The following is a 21181-nucleotide window of genomic DNA, read 5'->3' as shown; positions in this document are numbered from 1 at the left end:
CAGACCTGGTGTGTAGCTCAGTGGTCCAAAGTCCTCTTTTCTGATGAGAGCAACTTTTGCATCTTATTTGGAAACCAAGGACGCAGAATCTGGAGGAAGAATGGAGATGCACACACTGCAAGATGCTTGAAGTCCAGTGTGAAGTTTCCACAGTGTTGATTTGGGGAGCCATGTCATCTGCTGGTGTTGGTCCACTGTGCTTCATTAAGTCCAGGGTCAACGCAGCTGTCTACCAGGAGATTTTGGAGCACTTCATGCTTCCTTCCGCAGACAAGCTTTATGGGGATGCTGAATTCATTTTCCTGCAGGACGTGGCACCTACCCACACTGCCAAAAGCACCAAAGCCTGGTTCAATGACCGTGGGATTACTGTGCTTGATTGGCCAGCAAACTCGCCTGACCTGAACCCCATAGAGAATCTATGGGGCATTGCCAAGATAAAGATGAGAGACATGAGACCGAACGATGCAGAAGAGCTGAAGGCCGCTATTGAAGCATCCTGGTCTTCCATAACACCTCAGCAGTTCCACAGGCTGATAGCTTCCATGCCACGCCGCATTAAGGCAGTAATTGCTGCAAAAGAGCCCCAAACCAAGTACTGAGTCCATATGCATGCTTATACTTTTCAGAGATCCGATATTGTTCTATGTACACTCCTTGTTTTATTCATTGCATGTAATCTAATTTACTGAGACTGTGGATTTGGGGTTTTCATGAGCTGTAAGCCATTATCATCGCACTTATGACAAATCACGGCTTGAACTATCTTGCTTTGCATGTAATGCGTCTATCTCATATATTAGTTTCCCCTTTTACGTTGCATTACTGAAATAAATGTAGTTTTGCACGACTAATTTTTCGACTATCACCTGTAGCTGCTGCCCAGGACTGTAACTCCCACCAATATAGGACAGTACAAGAAATGTTTGTTCCGGGCTGTACAGCTGTCCTAAGATTAAATTAATCCTATCTTACATTTAAAAATATATAAATTATGTTGACTCATCCTATTGCTATTCTTCAGGAAGGATATTATTTTTTTAATCTAGTTATAGTAGAAGAAGGTTACTTGGATTCATAGACCAAAGAGGAAAAACTGCATTTATGGTGAAATGTTTTAGATAAAGGTGTTTATTCAAAAGCAGTGAATTGCGATGAATTGACCAGAGAATTTTAGAATGTAGGGGAAATAACCAAGTTTAAAAAAACAAAAAAACATTTTACAATTCCCTGCTTAGTGTATAAAACTTTTTAACCCCAAATTTTACCGGAATTTTGTTGCTGTTTTGGGATATTTAACATGGCACTTGAATTTACTGGGCAAGTATTAAATGTGTTCTATGAAAGGAAGTTGTTTTATTTTATGCCTGTATTGCACAGCAAATCATATCTATATACTCGAGTATAAGTCGACCCGAATATAAGTCGAGACCCCTAATTTTACTCCACAAAACTGGGAAAACGTATTGACTCGAGTATAAGACATGGGTGGGAAATGCAGCAGCTACTGGTAAATTTCTAAATAAAACTATATCCCCAAAAAATTATATTAATTGAATATTTATTTACAGTGTGTGTTTATAATGAATGCAGTGTGTGTGTGATGCAGATCCTTGGGGGAGGGGCATTTTTATTATTATTTTTTAATAATTATTATTTTAATATATTTTTTTTATTATTATTAATATTTTTTTATTTAAATTTTTATTTATTTATTTTCGGCCCCCCTCCCTGCTTGTTTGCTGGCCAGGGAGGGGGGCTCTTATTCCCTGGTGGTCCAGTGGATGAGCTGCAGGGCCCTATAGACCTACTGCTGGTGGGACTTAGCTTGCTAGAGTAAGTTCTTTAGTGAGCAGATTGGGATGAAGGCTTGCAATATCTCTGCTTCTTAAGGAGCACTCGAAGGACAATAGCCACTACAACATCAGAGTGTGTGAGAAGCCGAGACTCTAGAAATACGGAGATCTGATTGAGTCACATACTAGATTTGATATTAAAATATGTTCCCTGTGGGCGGCGTGGCTTGCTGAGCAACCCGTGTCTGGAGCTCCCGCTGAGGCCCCACAAACCAGCGACTAAAATGGCAGAAAAACATACTTATCGAGTCCAACCTACACGCTTTCCCACAGCTGAATCTATGGGGCGCAAGCAAAAGCGGTTACTTTCACCGGAGAGATCCTTACTCCACAACATAAGGCTCTCCTTTGAGCGGCCCATTCCGCCAACATGGCGCCCAACCTCCAGAAATCCTCGGAGGACTCACAGGAGGATGGAGAAAACAGTGACTTGCCTCACTCTAGTTAAGTGTACTATGGAAATGAGTCAGATGAAGACTTATCCCCTCCACGAAGAGAGACTTTAAAAAAACTCCTGGTAGACCTGCGGCATATCTGGAAGTCAGACTTGCAGGAGACCGAAGCTGAAGTGGGCATACTGCAGCAGAGAGTGAATGCTATGGAAGAGAGAAAGGGGACCAGAGATGAGTACATCAAGGGAAACACACAGCAGCTGGAATACCTCACCAAACAAGTGAGATAGCTACAAAAGTCTCAATAGAGACCAGCTAGAGAGACCGAAATATACGCATGTGCGCCATACCCGAAAGGGTTAAAGAGGAAGACTTACTACCCTTAGTTCAGAAATTGCATCCATGGGCCTTAAATGCGGCACTGATACCTCGCTCATAACGTCCGCCTACCGGGAACGCAAATCAGTAACGGCACCGAAGGAAACCTCCAGAGATGCCATTACCACCACCAGAGTCATAACGGTGCGAACCGCCATAGTGAATAAATCCAGATCCCTAGGGACGGTAAAATTTAATGTCTGTACTATATCTACAGAGATCTCCGCTTCTCAGGACTAGTGGAAAGGAGGAAGCTAGCACCGGTTACAAAGACCTTGTGAGACCATTCCATCAAATACAGATGGAAAACCGATGGATCGCTGTCACCTCAGCAGACAACCCAGACTCTGGCCCAAACACAGGTTAACCTTCCAAGTGAAAAAGCAACCCAAGAGAGCTTCATATTGGAGGTCGGTGCAGCGGCTGGTATAAGTGAGAGGCACAAAGAAGGGAACGGAACGCTAGACCCATTAAAAAAAAAATCCAGGCCATGAACACACTGGACATTCACTATGATCATACACACATGAAGGTTAAAAGCTTGGGGGCAACACACCGGGAGGCATTCTATGCATGGAGGCTGAACAGCTGCACGTCGCAGACCAAGAGATTACCATATGTTGATTTATACCTTATAATTTTCATGTGTTTATTTCCTTTTATTTCCTTTCTTTTCTTTGACAGCCTCTATACTATGACTGTATGATGAGCTCTGTGTTTGTAACTTGGGCCCGAGACGACATACTACATATCTGTCTCATATGTTACTTATAATATTGTACAGTTGTATACTGATGAAAATTATCATTAAAATTAAAATTGGAAAAAAAAAATATGTTCCCTCTGTCTCTTTGTTTTTTTTTTTTTGTATTTGTAATTACAGGGTTATTTTTTTTTATATATATAACATATCTCCATTGGTGTTTATTTTACCTATTTCAGTATATTTGTATTTGTTATCTCTACGTCATGCTGTGCACCTGTTCTTACGCAGGTTTCTATAACAGGTATATTTGTTTCCATCAGGCCTTATCTACACTTCTACCATTCTTACATAATTTTACATATCAGGGCACTATAAACTGCATTAACTGTTCAATGTTTAGGCAGGGTTCAATATTCCCACTCATTGGTGAAAATTTAGCTCTGGCGAGTAGGAATTCACTCATGGAAATTGTGCCATGGACTCTCCAGGCTTGCAGCATCTAGTAAATCATTTTACAGACTGACTAGTAGCACAAGCCTTGAAATCTTAAGCCCTGGCTCTAAAATGTTTTGTTTCTGCATGGATGACACAATGAAAATAATAAAGTACAAGGAAACATGATATTTTCAATGTAAAATATTGAGATATATACTCACCTCGCCAACTACTGAGCTTCATGGTTGCTGCTCTTCATGTATCACCCACATCTAGTTCATTCTTGCCTCTCCCTGTCTTCTTTGATTTGCTCTTCATTGGGGAAGCTTTCCCAACCAGGACAAACTTTTTCTGTGATGCCGACACACATACTTCTTTGCTAGCGGCTGAACGGAATGAGGTCAGTCACTCCATTCATATATGCCCTAGCAGCGTTAGCTGGGGAGTTTCCATAGCAACCACAACTCATGCTGGGTGGTCTTTTCTGCTCTCCCTTGTCAGTCAAATAGTTGGCATAATCTATGACAAAGATTTGATAGAGAAGTGGGAGACCCTTTTTAAATTAATTATAAAATATCCCATAATGAGCGCTAATCTGTCAGAATTATTGTATTATCGTAATCCCTAAGATGGCTTCATCATTTGGCCTGAAGAAATGCAATATGATTAGCGTGCCTCTCATGGAAGAATGTTCATTCCTTTATTGTTTGATCAGGATAAGAACTCCCTATGTCTCAGCCTGTCCTAATTATGGTTACTCTGTCATTTTACATGACAAAACTGTTCAAAACTACAGTACAAGGTAACTGGTCTCTAAACAAGTTGTAACAAACATGTAATTTACATGTGATGATGAGCGTGTATTTCAAATCTTGATTTGCACACATTTACAAGATAACTGACATATATTAAGTCTTTCCTGCTATGTCATGTACCTTATAATATAACAGCAGCCACATCCTTTGCTGCTATGCATAGTGAATCTGGGTTTTGGGAGCATCCTATTGCTCAAGAAGTTCCTCTTTCAATTTACTCTTCAATATCTGTGTTTAAGGCCAGCGGCCAGTGCCAAGACTTCCACAATGTATCTCCAAACTCCTGCCTGGAAAATAATTTCATCAATGTCTTTGCAGAGAACTTAAAGATACGTGAAATCTTGGGTGTCAGGCCACAATTACGGATTTGTCATAATTCACATTGCTAATTGTGATTAATTTAATAAGAAAAATGGCATGTAGTCAGTGTGACAAATATTTTTTACCATAGGAGGTTTTTACAGTAGCAAAAAGTTTTAGTAAAAGGAGGAACAAGTCGAATATGTTGCAAGGCATAAATTGACGGCAGTGACACACAGGGGAACTTTACTTAAAGAATGCCAGGGTTCCAACTATGTCACTCCTCTAATGCAGTAGTTTTGCTTACTGTCCGTTGCCGTAACACTCCACTATATGGCTGGAATACAGTCATTTTTGTTTCATTTTTGGGAAATTACAATAAAAAGAAAATCTATACTGAACAAAACTAGATTATAATACTAAAGTGAAACCGGAACTGGTAAATAAAACTATCCACATATAGTCTAAAGTAGAAAGATGTAAGCTATAAGTATATAGTATATTTAGACGAAATAGATTGTTTTCCTCCTCAAACAATGACTAATGATGAATAAAGAAATTAATTTATAATAGCAAGTAGCTATATAGCTAAAAAAAAAAACTAAGTAGGTGGTAGAATAAAGAAACAAGCAAAAACATTTTTTTAAAAATCACAGAGAAAAAGCAAACAAATTGAAAATCTATTAAGCGAGACTTTCAATGTCCAAATTAAGACAGCACTCCAAGGTATTCGAAAAAGAACTGTTATTTAGGAGCTGTTATTTAAAAAATGAAATAAATGCTATACATGAAGATAGTCGAGGTTTCAGGTCTTTATCAGCACTTTCATCAGGACATAATTGATGAAAGTTCTGATAAAAAAAATTGAAACGTCGACTCTTTTTAAAATAAAAATAACAATAAAGAAAAATGTATTTTTCAAATACCTTGGAGTGCTGGCTTATTATGGACATGTATCTGGCAGTGTGGCCAAGCACTGGGTAAAGTATGAAAACATTTTCTCTGTTATGGAGTAGGAGTGAGAGACCCTGTGTATTTAAAAAAAAAAAAAAAAAAAAAAATGTTTTAATATATATATGATATAATGTTCCTTGTTTCTGATCGGTCCATTTTTTTGTTTTGTTTTTCCAGATGGTTGATTTATGAAGAATCAGGGTTCCAAGGTATACCTTACATCATTGAGCCAGGAGAGTATCCTAACCTATCATTTTGGAACGCCAATGAAGCATTCATCGGATCAATGAGACCCTTAAAAATGGTAATTGAATTTTATACTATGTGATATAGTAATGACTGCATACACTTATCAGTGCAAATATATACTTTTGTTCATGCAAGAGATCAGATTTTTTTCTATAACATGATAAAGATTAATTCATTACCAGTTCACTTACATACTAGTCAGGCTTTCAGGGAAAATGCAGTCTTCTCATTGCTTGCCAGTTATACCTCTAGTGGCAGTCACTCAGATGGCCACTAGAGGTGCTTTCTGTGTCAGTGCTGCACAGTGTGGAGGCACTGAACGTTCCCCATAGAGATCTCTATGAGGAAATGGTGATTGGCGCAGCACAGCATTTTTGATTTCCTTTAGAAAGTATAGGATTGGCTGAGATCATCAAATTTGGTAATCTTAGCCCCAGAAGCAGGGCCAGATACTGCAAAACCAGTGCATCACAGGCAAATTATGTGAATAAACTCTTTTCATCTGAACAGACAGGGGGCTGAGGGCCAAAACAGCCACACCAGCACTATAGTGTCAAAAATAATGCTGCCATCATATGATTGCATGTTTTGTTTTAGACTGTTTTGTCTTCTCCCATTTTTTTTCTTCTTTAATCGTTTCTCACCAACTCCTCTTCTTCTGCCCCTCCACCTCATTTTCTTTAAACAAAAAAACAAAAAAAATCTTTGACAATGATTAGTCATGAATATGTACCCAGAAAACCATCAATTCAACTGAAAGGAATTTTACAAAGCCCATTTATTTGAAGTATTTGTTTTTGCTTGTTAAAAACAGGGTTTGTGTGAAAGTAGTCATTCCAGGGTAAATGTCTAGGCCTGGAGCAATGTACACGAACATTCCATTCGTTTCCATGGTAATCTCTCCACTTCTAGAACCATACAATTCGCTTGTACTTTATAGAGAACCCTTGCCCTTGGCAAAAGGTCCATGACTTTGAAAGCATACGATCTTTAACATAATGTTATGATTTGATAGAAAGTAGGTTGTATAAATCTGGGATTTACAACGATCTATACAGCATTCAATAAATAAACACTATACAAGGCACAACACATTTGCATAAGTCTTTATGCAAATGTATTGATACAATAATCACCAATCATTTATTACTTATGTACTTTGGACCTGAAGCATGTTTATTGGACGCACTATAAAATGATGTCTGTTCTCAGGAAAATTCTCATACCCTTTGTTGTTTCTACTCTGTGACCTTTCAATATACAATCATAGGATAGATAATGTTTCAATCCTACTCTGTCTTTCTCAAGCTTAAACAATACCTAGCCTGCAACGGCGTAATCAAGGACGCTGTTTATGGATAAACGTGGCTTAAAGAACTAAATTGCCCTTTTAAAATATACTTTAAAGAGAAACTGCTAACTTGCATCTGTGTCTTGGTGATTGTTACATTGAAATGTTTAGAGAGTTTAATCCTGAAGTTGGTTCTAACTGACAAAGCTCAGCACTGATCAAAATGCCATTGGGGCATGGAGAAAGACCCCCCCAGGGTCTATTCAGACCCTTGGGATGCCCCAATCTCGGTGAGAGAATCGCTGTGTTTAAGCTTGATTGGCCAGATGCAGTGTTCTTTATTGGATTAAAGGACTATTTACAGTGCTGACACTCAGCACTCCAGCTGCTCATCAAAAAGTCTAGGTCCACTAAACATGGCCCCAACTTAAAGGAGGGATCCCCAGATGTCTGTTGATTCCTTGGTTTCTAGATGTGAGGGATTCTTGGGTTCCTGATTTAACCCTGCTCATAATGCAATCTAGTTATAGGAATTTAAATGTCTATTTAAAGAGCTGCTTGCAGCGCTCACTTTCAGCACTGCAAACTGCTCATCAAAAAGTCTGGGGTAACTAAAAATGGCTACAACTAACAGAAGGGAGGCCCAGGTATCCATTGATACCTGGGACTCCATGGTCAATGACTTAAAGCTGCTCACACAAATATGCAAGGCATTCTATGACGCTCTACGTGCTTTAAAGTCCCCATTATGTAGGATGGCATAGATCACCTAAACAGTATTAAGGGGTTGATAGTTTGTCCTATAATACACTTACCAGCAAGGAGCAATTCTTCTGCCCTTGTTGTACCTGTCACAGTACCTGTCCCTTGCAGGGCTGTGCGATCAAGGAAGTGATGTCCCTTCTGAGTTCTGATGCACATCCACTCATCCCTAGTTTCCCGGTGCCTCATTATGACATCATATATGATATAGAACCCTTACGTTGGTATCCTTTATGTCAGTCTTTGTGGCGCTTTTTGATGATGTGTACACACTTGTGACATCATTGCGCTTTGTAACCAATCACAACCCAGTATGGAATATATATAGATATATATACTTCCTGGTTGTCCTTGTTTCCATGTCCTGTCATAGTTTCTGTTTACCCAAAAGTGTGTTTTTGTCTATACTTGCCTAGTTTTTTTGTTTTGTTTTTTTAAACTTTGGCTTGCCTGACCATTTTTATCTGACCTTGGCTTGTTTCTCATTTCCATGTACCTCTGTTATCCTTGACCTTGGTCTGTTTGTTTTTTCTGTCTCTTCTTGCAGACATTCTGACTAATATTCTAAGTGCAAGCCCGGCCACACAAAAGGCCGGTTCATACTTTATCTTTAACCAAGGTGTGTGTGTTAGGGTCAGGTCAGTCTTGACAATACCATTAAAGAGTAAACATACACTTCAGACTCTATGGTAGCACATCATAAAAATGTCAGTTGGTACAGAGTGGGTATATTCCCACAGGACAAAGTATTAAACATTAAGAGTTATTTACTAATATCTAAATTATTTCATAATAAATTTGAAAATTATTGATCTGGAACAATTCTCCAATTAAGCTATAGTCACCTCTTGACCGTTTCTGCCCAGGTTTTGCCAGTTGGATTTCATTTACAAAAAAAATGTTTTTCAAATGTTAAAAGCCAAGAAAAAAAAAACCCTTTTTTTTTAGCTATTCTAAAAAAAACACAGTTTCTTTTTTATATTGACATGGTCTGTGTGCTGTCCACATCTCACATGCTTAATGGAACACTGTAGCTACAGCTACAGTGCCCTTGTCACTGTTTAAGTGACAGGGCCAGCACTGCCTGGGTTAAAAATGTGACTTTTACCTAGCTTCTTCCTGGTAGCGCTGTCTCCTAGGTGATGCTTTGCCTGTGAGATCATCAAGATAGGAAAGCTGTGGGAGGAGAGTGTGCAAATAGGTGAAAAGCATTTAGTTATTTCCTATGTTTATCTATTTTTAACACACAACTGCAATTTAAAGAAAACAAATACCCACTGATCGAGTTCATCTGGTTGCCACAGAACACTAAGGTGAACTGCGCATGCAAAAGTGAAAACTCTTGAATTTAACGAAGCCCTCTGTTTATGCAACTCACCAATGCCAAATTCTTCCAGCAACATTACTACCCATTTGGAATAGAACCACATGACTCCAATTTGCCTCAATGCTCAGTATTTAGTTTAGATCCTGTTGTGTGTAATACATTTAAAATAAGTATAACTATGTATGAGTGTATATGTATGTATGTGTTTATACATATGTAAAATATTTGCCTCTGGTAAAGAAAAATAAATAATGCTTTTGTTTGTTTACCCCACAGGGAAGTCGGAAAGTGGAAATCCCTTATGATCCAAAGGTAAATTTTACATATATACATCCATAGTTTGCATATTAAAAATTCTTATAATCATAAAGTGACCACATATGTCGCAGTGGAATACAATGGGTAGATGAAAAACATACAATTAATTTATGAGATTTAGAAAAACTATAATAAGAGATGACTTTCAAATGCAAGTGAGAAAACTGATTTTAAAAAAAATTGCTGTACTTTCAAGGATTTGTTTTATGAAATTTGCCCAATACATCAGCAGCAAGAACAAAAAGCCACGGTTAAAAAATATATATAATATCTTAACCATAATGAACAGGATATTTCATACCGGTTGCTATATATTGTTGCTGGCTTCCTCCTAAATGTTCCCATTGTGTTATTGAAAACAAAAGCCAATGCAATTGCTGTTGTTGAAATAAGCACAAATGCAGTCTCTACATTATTGAAGGATACTCTGATCATCTCCTGTGCAAGACTGCATATGATAGAATATCCTCCCAAGAAAACAAAACCTTATTATATTTATGCAAGATGCTCCATACATTACTTTTTGTAATGTTTGATGCGATCCCAGCCATTGGTTGATGGTGATACTCCTCCAGTGATCGATTTGCTGGACATAGAGAACATTAAAGGTATATGTATGGTCATTTTTAATGCATTATCTGCTTAGTGCATATACAAATTTGGCATATCCTCCTTGGTGTTTTATTGGACGTTGATTTTTAAATTAAAATTTTAAAGCTTTAGGATAAGTAGAGTAGTGGAAATATCTAGAGCATGTTCTATATAAGGTCATAAATATGTAGTTATTCACTGACGCGTTGCTACTCAGTGGTATAATTTAGAGAACATTACATAATAAAATAACTTTACGATAGTAACGATTGCCAGAAAGGAATATTTTTGCAATTGGTTGTAAGGAAAACTCTCCACTATCCAATGGAGTTTGTGTATCTTAACAAATATATTTTTAGACCAATTTCTTAATATAATCTTAAGACTTCGTACCTAAATTGTTTAATCTGTGGCCGCTAATGAAGCAATAGCCCTGTGCTGGTAACCACATTGTAAATAATGGCAGTTTAGTAGTTAGAGCTGTGATGGATTTGTGTGAAAACATCTGAAGTAGACTACAGGTATTTTATGTAAAACATCTCTATTTTTTCTGGTAAATATATCATATTGATTTGTATAGAACCTGGGATCAAACTCTTATTCTAAATCGGGAATCTCACATTGTTTCTAAACTATTCCATGATTCTTCACCAGCCTAAAGACGGTTGTCTATCTTGGATTTAAGCATTGTAGCCAGTTATTGTGAGATTATTTTCATCTTGCTTATTTAACCCACTAATGTTTTATTCTAATTTGTTTTAAATTCCAGATCGTTATTTATGAGAAACCCTTGTTTGAAGGCCGGAATGTGGAGTTTGAGAAAGAAATCCTAAAGCTAGAAGATCTGGGAAGTCAGGAAAATAATGGAGAAGAAACATTGTTACCTTTTAGCACTGCTGGCTCCTTGAGAGTCCTCAGTGGCTTGTAAGTACATCCAATTACAGAGTAACACTGATAAAGGAGACTTGTGCGGTTTCTAAACAATAACAAGGTTACAATATGCTCCTAGTATCCCTTCTAACATAACCAACTCTGTATTGCTCTGAGAATTTTTTGGGTGATACTGCAAATCTTGCTTTGCCAAACAATAATAATCTAATCTACATGTTTGTTTAATAAGACACAAGTATATGAACTCACTCGATGACTTGTGGGAATATGACCACCCCTCATGCTTTTTACTTTATACTCACTATAGGCTGTATGAAGGATTGGCTTAGTAATATGATCATTATGTACAATTTAAACATACAGACAGATATCAGAGACTGCGTTTTATAGAACGTATTATATCTATATAATAAAGTATTGATTATCTTGTGGTGCAGGTGGGTCGGTTATGAGAAGCCAGGATTTGAAGGCCATCAATATTTGCTGGAGGAAGGCGACTATGAAGATTGGAGACAGTGGGGTGGCTTCAATGGATTGTTACAATCACTACGTCCAATTTTATCTGTAAGCTCCTTTTTTCATTCATTAATTTTGATCAATATTACAGCGGTCTCAAATTCAGCTAGACCATCCTGAATTTGGGTCTCTGCCACGTTATCAAAAGTTTTTTCTCTCTCTCTCTCTCTCTCTCTCTCTCTCTTTTTTCCTCTTGCTTCCGGTAGAGTGGGAATGAGGGAACATGCAGCAGTCACTACTAGAGGATTAATAGTTCTATTTTACTTTTCTTTTATTTACTTAACAGGACTTCTCAGCATCGCACATGACAATGTACAGTGAAAAAGATCTTGACGAGAAAGGGCCAAATATCAATGTTTTGGGAATTATATCAAACATGGAAGAGACCGGCTATGGACTAAGGACGCAGTCTGTTAATGTACTAAGTGGAGTGTAAGTTTCTTTATAGAGGCACAAACCTCTCCCTTGTCAAAATTAAGAAAAGACAGGACTATTAAAGCTGAATGCCAAGACAGCTGGAAATCTGTTGCTTGTATTTGCAATTGTTTGTACCATTCTAATGGTAACTTCCTACTGGCATTCTGTGTACTGTTACAAATTTAGATTTTCTGCTCTAAATTTTCTGTCAGCTGCTTGTTCTGCAACTGATGTGCGTGACCACTTAATTTCCCATTCCAAAAATACACATTTTACTTTGGCTCACAGACATGAACCTAGGCTTAGCTCATTATGTGAGAATAGCTCAACCATTTCGAAATCGTGAGAACAAATATGATATATGAAGTTTTATCTAGTCACTATACTTTTGTGTTTCACTTTATGAAAAAAACACATCATTTCAAAAATAGCTCTTTCTTGTATTTGAGACAAGCTGCTTTCCAGATTTAAGCTGAAATCAAATCTTTTAAGTAGTAGCTTCACTGCTTCTTCACTGGGAGAAACTCGGTAACAGTAAAAATTAAATGGACCCACAGGACTTTATTTGATCTTCACATTATGTTAAAAAGACAATAATAATTGTTGGGCCACTTTCACCAAGAAGTGGCTGAAATATCACAGCTTATCCTAGTGTTTCCTGAGAGCAGCATGCATGTACAGTTTTCCTCCCCTGAGAGTAAAATGGAGATTTGTATAACACCCACAATGTTTATTTTTTATTTATTTTTTTTGACAATCTTTATTTGAGTATAGTTTTTTCAAAAGTAAAACAAGGTTACATGAATAGTAGTCAGGTAAAAGTAGAGCGTCAATCGGGTGTAAAAAAGTCATACATTGTCAAGAGCGATCAATCACAGTCACGGAATACAATTTACATTTACGTGGAGCCACAATGGTTTTTGTTCATTGAAATGGCTGTCCATTTTCTTCAATATATTACACACATGTACAGTTCTTTAACATACGCCTATTATAGCCGTTACCGATATACATTTATTTTTCTTCTATTTTTTAAAAACATGTATGCATGTTTTGTATACAAAAGGTTGACAAGGTATCTGCAGTACCTGAAAAAAAAATTAGCCCAATGCTGCCTAGTAGCCCAACTGCAATGCAAATATAACCAGCAGTGCAGAGAGCTCAGAAAAATTTAGAGAAAAATGAAGGAAGATGCACTTGTGGCAGTAGTGCTAGAAACACCCAAGTGTTTAATCTAGTGCAGTTAAAACAAAACTATTTATTAACAAGTTTTGCATTCTTGATCAGTTATTCTTACATGGGTGGTTATTTGGTGTTTGTCTGTGTGTAAGCACGTATAGAACAATGATTGTTTCTATAACCATTTTTGGAATGTCAAATCTGTGCGCCGATGGCAGTTTCTCAGCTAATCAAGCACGATAATCTTACTATGGTCAGATGTGGTTTTTCAAAAATAACTTTTGCTTCTCACAAAGATAAAGGATATACTATTTGTAATATGTAGTTGCGATCTATAGTCACACAGTGAAATGCTCTAATATATCAGTGAGATTATGGTGAACAAAGAGCCAATAAGCAAAAATGCCTTTAAACAGGATATTCGCAGAACTGCCAAGTTCAGATTTTAGGAGATTTTTGACCAACATAGTCAAGTAGCAACAATAGATGATGTGAAGAATGTTTTAATTTCAACTACTAAAATGTGCGATTTAGATTTATCCACTGAACTGGGAATTGTGGAGAACTGACACAAGTGATTTCTTACAGAATGAAAGTAAAGTAGAACACTTACACGTTGGCAAGTCTTCAGTTTCTTTAAGATATTAATATCTTATCTTATCCAGCATTTAACTTTCAGGTTTTTCTAGGAAAACTTAATCTCCTCATAATGAATGTAATGAACCAGTTCATTATAGTTAAACCAAATCATTTTAACTCTTAATTGACCCAAGTAAGCAGACATTCTTTAGCGATACATTGAAAGTAAAACCCCCATGGACCTGTATGAAAGACCTACTCCTCTAACTCTCACTGTTGATCTTTACAAAAGAGAAACTTGCTGAAATGTGAAAATGTGTCACATATAAACATTGTGTCTTGTAGCAGGAGTTTAACTGTAATACCAATATATTTCCTGTACTTCAGAGAGCTTTTCCCCCTCCTAAACAAATTAAAAAACTCAAAAAACAAATCCACTAACATAGCAAAACTTACCTGTATTTCCACTTGCTCAAATGGTCCCTGTTTTACAGGTGGGTGGCCTATGAAACACCTGATTTTACTGGGGAGCAGTATATATTGGAGAAAGGAATGTACCGTAATTTCAGTGACTGGGGAGCCAAGAATGCCAAGATTTCTTCTGTTCAACCTATCGTGCTGGTAAGACTATCTTCATCCAGTACAGCAGAATGTCCCTTACAGAAGGGTAGATTATGCAACTTTATATAATTGATTCAGTGGTGGTTTACTGCCAGTCAGTTATTGGGTTACAGTTTGATAATTATTATTTCTTATATGCATGTTAAGCTCCTATTGAGCACGATACTTGGGCATTCATTTTCGGATGAAAAAAAATTGAGCAATTCAACCATTCTTTAGAAAGACAAATGGACAAAAGCAGAATACAACAAAAGGAACGAGGACTGATTTGCTATCTTTGAACTACCAGCTACTTTCATGTAATCAAATTATTTAAAAGTAGAAGAACCCCCTCACCCAATGTTGTGGTTGAGGGAGGGACTATGTAATTTAGGCCTATGGTGGTCAATATGGGCAAAGGTCCTCTCAATTTAACCAAAGGTAAAACATTGCTTTTTTGCAGTTTACCTTAAAGGGGTAAACTCGCCTCCGGTGGCTGTTAAACTGGCATCCACTGGAGGTGCTTCTGCAGCAAAGACCAAGTAAAACTCTGCCATGTGATGAGGGATGCGCCCATAGCAAAACAATGATTTCCTATGGGGAATCATGGATACATGCACGGCACTCAGGCGCATCAGTTCTCCAATGCTCCTCTATGATGAGTATTCGATCAGACCATGCCCGAGGAGGCCATGCATGCTCAATGACGTTGCAGGAGTAGAAGAAGTAAGCAGCATTGAGGGACTTGGAAAAAGGCAAGTTAAAACCTCTGTTGTATTATTTTTATGGGGAACATGTAACTAAGGACAGGAACACGTAAACATTAGGAATACAGGTTTTTATTCCTAATATTTTAGTGTTCTTTTAATAAGGTTACAGTCACAGTGGTCAAAACTAGCTATTAAAGTGTTGATTGAAATCAGATCTGTGAAGATACAAAAAGAGAAGAAAATGTACCAGTTTAAAATACAAAATGTCCTGCTTTCATTTTAAGGTGATTGAGAATTGTAGCTATAGAGTTGCACCTATAGAACTAGACCAATAAGAGTACATTACATTTGATGTTCCCTATCTACAGCCAATTACTCTCTAAAAATGTATAAGGAAGAGAACATTTAGATTTTCCAGATTTAGGGTATTGTGAAACAGTTGAAAGTTTTTTATAATGAAGACCGAAAATCAAGACATATATTTAACGCCTTGTGTATATTGGTTACAAATATTTTAGTGATTAATGATATAATTTAATGTTCAAAACTTTTTGTGTATTGAAGTCCTGATTTTTCTTTACTTTGTTTGGAAATTAAAGGTACACTATAATCACCAAAATAGCTGGTGTGTGTATATGTGTGTATATATATATATATATATATATATATATATATATATATATCTTGCCCCTGCAGTCTTACTGCTTAATTCACTGCCATTTAGAAGTTAAATCACGTTATTTATACAGCCCTAGTCACACCTCCCTTTGTTTCACAGCCTTCCTTAACACTTTCTGTAAAGTGGCATCTGATGTTTAAACTTTCTTTATTGCACATTCTGTTAAATTTTGAATGTATTATCTCCTGCTTTAATAGCCTTCTAGACCATGCAGGAGCCTCCTGATCTAATACTTACCTCCTGTGTGTACTTTTGAAGTAAGTTAATTGAAAACAAAACCAATTTTTTTCATACAGGCGGTGTCAGTCTCAGCCAAGGGAGGTGTGGCTAGGGCTGCATAAACAGAAACAAAGTTATTTAACTCCTAAATGACAAATAATTGAGCAGTGAGACTGCAGAGGAATTATATATGCACCAAAACTCATTAAGCTAAAGTAGTGTTGGTGATTATAGTGTCCCTTTAAATATAAACCTAATCCTTAACCTAATCTTATTCCGTAATAGTGTCCCTTTAAAGTTGAAAATGTTTCACTAATTTCACTGACTAATCTCGCTCTTTGTTTTTTTGTTTTTTTCTTTCTTTCCTCTTTTCTTCAAAGGATGCCATTGAAAATCCCAGAGGAGGTTTTAAGGTAAGTGGAAAGCAGTATAACAAACTATAAAAATATCTGTAGATCCTGTGCATTGTTTGGGTAGCTTAAGTCAGTGAAAGAAGAACCTTTAATTTTGCCTTAGTGATGGGTAACCTAAACTACAAATCCTGTGATCATCCATCTCTTGATGTGGTTTAGAAATGTGGGTATCATAAGAAATACAAATATCAAACGTTTGTTGGGAGTGGCAAAAAAGCTGCTACCCAAAAAAAAAAAAAAACAATATATTTTTGTGTCTGTTTACATCTTTAATAATAAAGTAGTTAACCAGGAAAAGTGCATTCACATTGCTCTGGTTTCCAGGTACTTCCTGGTGATGTTACTTTTGCCCAACATCCAGGGGATGTTACTATTACCCAGTTTAATGGTACTAATAAACCCTGAGTACTTGATCAGCTGTGGCTTCTGTCTTGTTTGTTGTGTTGTTTTGTGTTTTAGTATAATGCGGTCATGTTAAAGTGATCAATCCCCAATAAACAACATCAATCAAAGTAATAATACATGTATTGCACTTACAAGAAAAATTCTCAACATAAAACTTTTCTTAATATTTACCCTTATTGTTTTGTGAGTACTCCCATCTAATCCCCATATTTTGCCTACATTCTCCAACTGCTATAAATCAAGTTATACAGAATTTAAAGTGCAGAGAAGCAGCAGTGCAATCATGTACATTCTAAAAAAAAAAAGTAGGAAAGACCAAAACAATCTTTTGAACCCTGTGTAGTATCTGTAACAGGTTGACATTCAATAGTGACCAGAGAAGTAACTAAAAATCATTGGGCCCCTGGGCGAAAATTGTGCTGACCCCCCTCCCTAGCCCCTCCTTGCATCTCATACCCCTCCTTTACCCCCATGCGCCTAATCCCCCCAGCCCCTTCATGCATTTTATTCCCCCAGCCCCTTCATGTGTGTCATTGCCTCTGTCCCAGCCCTCCCATGTGTGTCATTCCCTCCGTCCCAACTAGTGTCTGTTTCTGTGTGTGTGTGTGTGTGTGTGTGTGTGTGTGTGTGAGAAGGACGCGTTGTGTGTTTCTGTGTGTGTGTGTAAGGGATGCATATTGTGTATGTGTGTGCGCATGTGTGTGTAAGGGATGCATTGTGTGCGTGTGTGTAGAGATGCATTGTGTGTGAGAGCGTGTTTGCTGGATAGACTAGGGGCTGTGGGGGCTTAAAGGGGAGCATTTTTGTTTTTTAAATTTATTTTGTAATGAGTATATCTCCCCCTCCCTGTGTCCTACCAGCATCGAGGGAAGGGGCAGCATATTCCCTGGTGATCTGGGGGTGCTGCAGAGGCTCTCTGCCTTCACCTCTTCCGGGTGAAGGCTCTTCCCGCGAGTCCCGGCACCACGTGTAATCAAGCGTTACCGTGGCAATGATCGGAAAGCCGGCACTCAGTGCGGATGTGAAGGCAGAGAGCCTCTTCTCCTTCCTGCTGCGCAAACTCTGCAAAGACCCGGGAGGGAGATCAAAAGATCTCCCTGACCGGGTCTGTGTGCTTGTAAGGGGCCCGGGCTCGCGGGGCCCTCATGTGGCCTGGGCCGCTTACAAGTGAAGTGGCTGTACCCACCGACTGGCCCACCGTCGCAGGGATCACAGCTGCGACCGGGGTAGGTACACCACTGTTAGTGGCTAATGTAAAAGTGCATTTCTGTCCATATTGTAACATTTTAAGTGGTCACACTATTTTGTCTCTCTTTTAAGGTGGCATTGTTTTCAGAGCCAGATTTTCAAGGTCAAGTATACATATTTGAAGAAGATACAAAGAACATTGAGGATTCATTTACAGCCAGGTCTTGCAAGGTTATTATGGGCAGGTAAGCATTATTAGATCTGTTGACTCGTGCAAATAAGCAATGAGCACCCATAATGCTGTAGATTTACAACAGGCCATTGTCTTATTGAGCCACCTGTTTTCAGTTTATGCAAATTAGAAAACAAATGGCAAGAATAAACTAAAACAAAACTGTTTTTTAAAGGAACAACTTAAAGGGACACTATAGTTACCAGAACAAATGCAGCTTAATATAGTTGTTTTGGTGAGTATAGTCAGTCCCTGCAGCCTTTTTGCATTAAACACTGTCTTTTCAGAGAAAATGTAGTGTTTACATTAAAGCCTAGGAACATCCTGGGGTAGTGATGTTCTGAGCTTTCTAATTGAATCAATGAATCTTTATGACCTTTCCTTATAGAGATTCATTGATTCAATGTATCTCTGTGAGGAGATGCTTATTGGCCAAGATGGTGTTTGGTCCCGCCCTGTGGGAAAGCATTGAATTGGCTGAGATCATCAATTCTGATTATGTCGGCCAAAGAGGCAGATTGGGGAGGGGGTGAAGGCTGCAAATAAGGTAAGTTTTAAGTTAAGGGGGCAAGGGGTGGCAAGCCACCTACATTTGGGTTTTAACACTACAGGGTCAGGAATACATGTTTGTATTCCTGTCACTTTAGTGTTTCTTTAATTACAAGTATGCCTTGCACATATACCTAAACTAACCTCATTTGCCCTTAGATGAGTTCAGAGGATTGATGATGACATCTCAGAAATTAAAATTGATTAAATATATGGAGTTTTTCGCCTGCATGTACCAAAGCTTATTTTGTCCATGTGTGTAGTTAGTGGGAAATAATGACTGGTGATTTGAGATGCATTACATTGAGTAACATTTCACATCTGTGTAGAGATCGAGCAAAGATTTTCTAGCATGTTTTATAAAAACAGAGGCTCTCTCAATCCAGGACTGGATCCCTTATCTTAACTTTCAAGAGCGCCAGATGAAAAACGAATTCCTAGTAACCTTTGTTTTCTAAAAATACATTTTGCTTTCTCTATAAAGAAGCAAAATATATTTTTACATTTTCATTGTTCTTAAAAATACAACGGAGTGAAACTTGGACTCTGCAGAACAGCTGGAATTCATGAGCACTCACGCACTGAGATAAATTTTCTTCTTAAATTGACAAACTCTGGTAATGTATTTAAATATTATAAATCTACTTAAACATTCCATCTGTAGGTCACCTGACCTCGGAAGCTGACCGGAGATTACCATACGTTAACCACCATTACATCACTACTCAAGGATGATGATATGAATTAATGGAAGTTTGTTGGAGTTAAATTATGGTGTCATGAATTTAACATACCCACTGGGTACACGTGTCAATGTGCCTTCAAATGTGTACATTTTGCATATAGTATTAGGTGTCATTAAACTCAAATGTATTTTTAATTTTGTAGTGATGTGACTTGAGATTGTTGTAGTGGTTTCCTCTGTTACATTGTTTATTAATAGAATTTTTTTAATGCAGGTGGGCTGTGTATGACAAGGAAGATTTCTCAGGTAACCTTTGGGTTCTGGAAGAGGGAAACTTTACCAATTTATGTGCTATGGGATGTCAACATGACACAGTTATTCGATCACTACAGATGATAAAATATGTAAGTATTGTTTTCAAGAGTGTTTTTTTATTTTTTATTATTACATAGTAGACCACTTTCCTTTTGAATTAGACAAAAATGAAAATCTGATTACTAATCTAACTGTTCTACACTGATACTGCCTCACTTTATTTCATATGAAAGGGCGGTAACCATTGATAAATCCAGTTTCTTACCTAATGTTTACCTTTCGTGAATGCATGGTGGATTACGAGGGTGGGAGAGGAATTGAAAAACAGACAATGAAAAGAGCTGTGAACATAGGGAATAAACCTGATCAAAGGGGGGAAATGTTGAAAATGATAGCGATGGTAATAGAGTAAAAGAAGACTTAGTATTGTTACACAGAAATGTATGCAGTTCATTAGTCAGTTAAAAATGTGATAGTCGTTAGAATGCAATAGCAAATACATATTTTGCATAAAAATTTGTATTAAAAAACAAAATTCCTGCTTTCCTATGTCACGGTGTATATAGTATTATTGAACCCTTACTTAGAATATGCCATATAATATTGGAAATCAATTTACAAACTGAATGAGATAAAGTACAGAGTAACCCGAGTAAAAAGTAGTAGTATATGCTGCTTTGTGATTTATCTTTCTTAAGGAGACCTAGATTGTAATTTCGGGGGAATGACAGGTGGTAGGCTTGCTTTGATCAGGGTTTTTGTTATGTAGATAAGTAGCAGCTGCATGATGTGTGAAACCCCAACACCTTATAAAATATTGAGGTGTTCTTTTCAATGAGAGTTTTGTACAGTAATTTGTTCTGTAAACAAGAACGTGCGTGTTAGTACACAAAAGCAGCTATAATCATGTTTAATAGGCGGTTATCCCTTCCAAGATAATGACACTGATGCTTTTACAAGCTAGGTAAAGCTTACTTTTTAATTACAGAGTATGTTTACATATTAAACTTACATGTAAAATACAATGGGCACAAGATAAATCTAACAAATGGAAAACATAGATTTATACTTTCGATGAAGAGTAATGTGAACTTTAAATCACTGGACTGTCCTTGAGAAAAATAAATAGCATTCTCAAGATAACTATAAAATGCCCCCCAAAAAAGAAAAATATTAATTAACAATAATAAAGATGTTCTTGTGACTGAAACACACTTGGCCAATCCTATT

General features: G+C 37.4%; 1 protein-coding gene across 2 annotated transcripts in view; it reads left to right on the top strand.

Moving 5' to 3' along the window:
* CRYBG1 (crystallin beta-gamma domain containing 1) overlaps positions 1-21181 on the top strand; it is a 264471-nt gene that overhangs the window by 226764 nt on the left and 16526 nt on the right. For both annotated transcript variants that reach the window (XM_063443543.1, XM_063443544.1), the window contains 9 exons: positions 6014-6140; positions 9742-9777; positions 11144-11298; positions 11703-11829; positions 12068-12213; positions 14451-14577; positions 16545-16577; positions 18303-18415; positions 19911-20040. In XM_063443543.1, coding sequence (XP_063299613.1) covers positions 6014-6140; positions 9742-9777; positions 11144-11298; positions 11703-11829; positions 12068-12213; positions 14451-14577; positions 16545-16577; positions 18303-18415; positions 19911-20040 — 994 coding nt within the window. The remainder of the gene's footprint in view (positions 1-6013; positions 6141-9741; positions 9778-11143; positions 11299-11702; positions 11830-12067; positions 12214-14450; positions 14578-16544; positions 16578-18302; positions 18416-19910; positions 20041-21181) is intronic.

Source organism: Pelobates fuscus, chromosome 2 (genome assembly GCF_036172605.1).
Source record: "Pelobates fuscus isolate aPelFus1 chromosome 2, aPelFus1.pri, whole genome shotgun sequence".
NCBI lineage: Eukaryota > Metazoa > Chordata > Amphibia > Anura > Pelobatidae > Pelobates > Pelobates fuscus.
The sequence above is the reverse complement of the archived record's forward strand: the minus strand, read 5'-3'. Positions and strand labels throughout refer to the sequence as shown.